Here is a 2,402-nt window from a genome sequence, read left to right as displayed (position 1 = left end):
GGCATTACCGTGCCCCTCTCCAAGCCTGGAAAGGGTAAATCCCTCCGGTTCGGCCTCGAAAGAGGTTTAGGCACCGCTCGCTGTCCGGCAACAAAGCGGTTCGGTGCTCAGCTGGGTTTTAGCCTCGCATCTGATTTCCCTTCCCACCTAAAAAAAAAGCATTTTAAAGGTCGTCTTTTTCCCCCCATGGGGTGGTAGGAGGAGAAGAGGGCTATTAAGGGCCAGAGGAAGGCAGAGCTGCGGCAAAACCTGGGGAAGGAGGACGCGGGGAGGCTGCAGAGAGGCTTTTCATGCCTCTGTCGAGCAGAAAAAGCTGCACAGGCAGGGATTGATAAACTGCAGAACATTTAAAGCGTAGGAGCACAACCCAGCGTCCGAAGATGATAAAAACACCACCCCGACCAAGCCGTAACCCTCTCCTCCCTGTCCCGCTGGGGATGGGCTTTCTGGGGGATGCTGCCTTGCCGGGGTCTCGTCTTGCTGCCCTGGCACAGGGCTGCGGCAGGTTTCCCATCCAGCTCTTTTCCCAGGGATGGAGCCGGGATGGTGCGGATTCAACGGAGAGGCCTGGGGGGGAAGTTTCTCCCCATGCAAAGCGAAAGGACAGGCGAGGGCCAGCGGCGGTCCCCAGGGGCCTCACGATGGAGCTCATCCTCGCGCTGTGTCCGGGACTGGGTCTCCCGCCCCGGCAAGTGCATCCTGTCTCCATCGCCGCTTCCCAAATATTTAGATAAGACGGGGTGAGATTAAGTGCCTTCCTTGGCCGGGCGGCTCCTGTCCTTGCGGTGGAGTAAGTGGGGTGCTGCTGGCTATCCGTGCAAGCGGGATCCGGCACGGATGCTGTTGCAGAGGGAGGGGAAGGTTCGGGGTGTCGGAGCAGGCAGGAGCAGAGACGTTCCCAGCCGGGGCACGTGCTGCCTGGCACCTTCTTTCAGTGCGGATGGAGGACTTTTGCACATAGCGTCTGTGCACGAAGGACTCGTGCGTGCACGACCTGCGCATGCACGACCGGTGCAAGCAGGAAGCTGTATATACTGCATATAGGACCCGCGCATGCAGTACCGGTGCGTGCAGAAGCTACGCAGGCAAGGTGTGTGCAGGCAGGATCTGCGCAGGCAGGATCTGTGCATGCAGCTCCTATGCACGCAGCATCTCTGGATATAGGACCTGTGCATGCAGCGCCTGTGCGTGCAGTCCTGTGCAGGCAACAGCTGTGCATGCAGGAGCTGTGCATGCAAGAGGGCGATCATCTCTGCCTTAGTGAGCTCCCAGCTGCTATGAAGCATCGAGCGGATGCAAAAAGCCTCAGGAGCATCTCAGAGGGGACATGAGCTCCATCCCTCCGGCTCCGTCCAGGCTAGCTCCTCCAGGGATGCTCCAGTTTATCCGAAAGAAAACCACTTTCTCTTGCCTCCGCAGAGCCGCGGGGAAGCTCTAGGGAGGACAGGGACCCGTGTTGGTGGGGACAGAGGGTAGAAACGTGGGTGGTGGGAGAGCTGCAGATGCCCGTGGGGGGGCATAGCCCTGTCCCGCTCCGGCCCCTCGGCCTCCCCCAGCCCCCCCGTCCCGCTTCCCTCGGGGACCTGCTATTCCTGTAACACCAAAAGCTGTGGCCCTCAGATAAGGCCGGCGCAGGGCCCCGGTGAGGAACGGCAGCCAAGAGCTCGGCTTCTCATACAGAAACTACTTCTAAACTTTTCCTGTTCCCTGGGAGGGCCGGCAGTGGCCGGGCGGTGCAAAGGGATGGGGGAGGATGAGGATGGACACAGCATCCCTGGCCACGGGGCAGGATGCTCCTCGGTGGTCCCCGGGTGGGAGGGTGGTGCTGAGCCCCTGCTGTCACCGCAGGCCGAGTGGAAGAGGACCGCCAGCATCCACGTCTCCTTCTTCGAGAGCTTCTGCTCGACGGGTCAGCACGTTTTCAACTTCGGCGCGCCGGGTCCGCACGTTTTCAACGCCAGCAGGGAAACGTGCACGGTGGTGCTGAGCTCCCGCGAGCCCTGCTCCCAGCACTGGGCCGTGCAGGCGGTTGTGCACCGTGAGTGTCATCCCACCATCCCGCCCCGAGGGAGACGGGATGGGATTGGCGTGGGGGACCCTGGCGGGGGGATGCAGCCCGAGGCTTGGCAGAGCCCTTGGGGTCTGCTAGAGCTCAACCTGGAGGGCCTCCTCCATCTCGGAGAGGCACAATGACCCCAGAAATGAGCTTTGCTCCCCAATTAATGCACCCGATCCCTCTCCCGTCCGTGATAAGTCAAGGACCAGTCCCCGGGAGGAAAAATTCCTCCCAAGTGGTTAAAACCCAGCGCCCAGCTCAAATCCTTCCCCAAGGGACCACGGGAGGCAGTTTCTTGCCCTTTGGGGAAATCCCGCTCCGCCCAGGGGGGGTCAAACGTTGCTTT

General features: G+C 61.2%; 1 protein-coding gene across 1 annotated transcript in view; it reads left to right on the top strand.

Moving 5' to 3' along the window:
• PODXL (podocalyxin-like) overlaps window positions 1–2,402 on the top strand; it is a 14,519-nt gene that overhangs the window by 7,913 nt on the left and 4,204 nt on the right. Inside the window, exon 4 of the mRNA XM_009582082.1 lies at window positions 1,849–2,038. Coding sequence (XP_009580377.1) covers window positions 1,849–2,038 — 190 coding nt within the window. The remainder of the gene's footprint in view (window positions 1–1,848; window positions 2,039–2,402) is intronic.

This window comes from Fulmarus glacialis, unplaced genomic scaffold (assembly GCF_000690835.1).
Source record: "Fulmarus glacialis isolate BGI_N327 unplaced genomic scaffold, ASM69083v1 scaffold5290, whole genome shotgun sequence".
NCBI lineage: Eukaryota > Metazoa > Chordata > Aves > Procellariiformes > Procellariidae > Fulmarus > Fulmarus glacialis.
The sequence above is the reverse complement of the archived record's forward strand: the minus strand, read 5'-3'. Positions and strand labels throughout refer to the sequence as shown.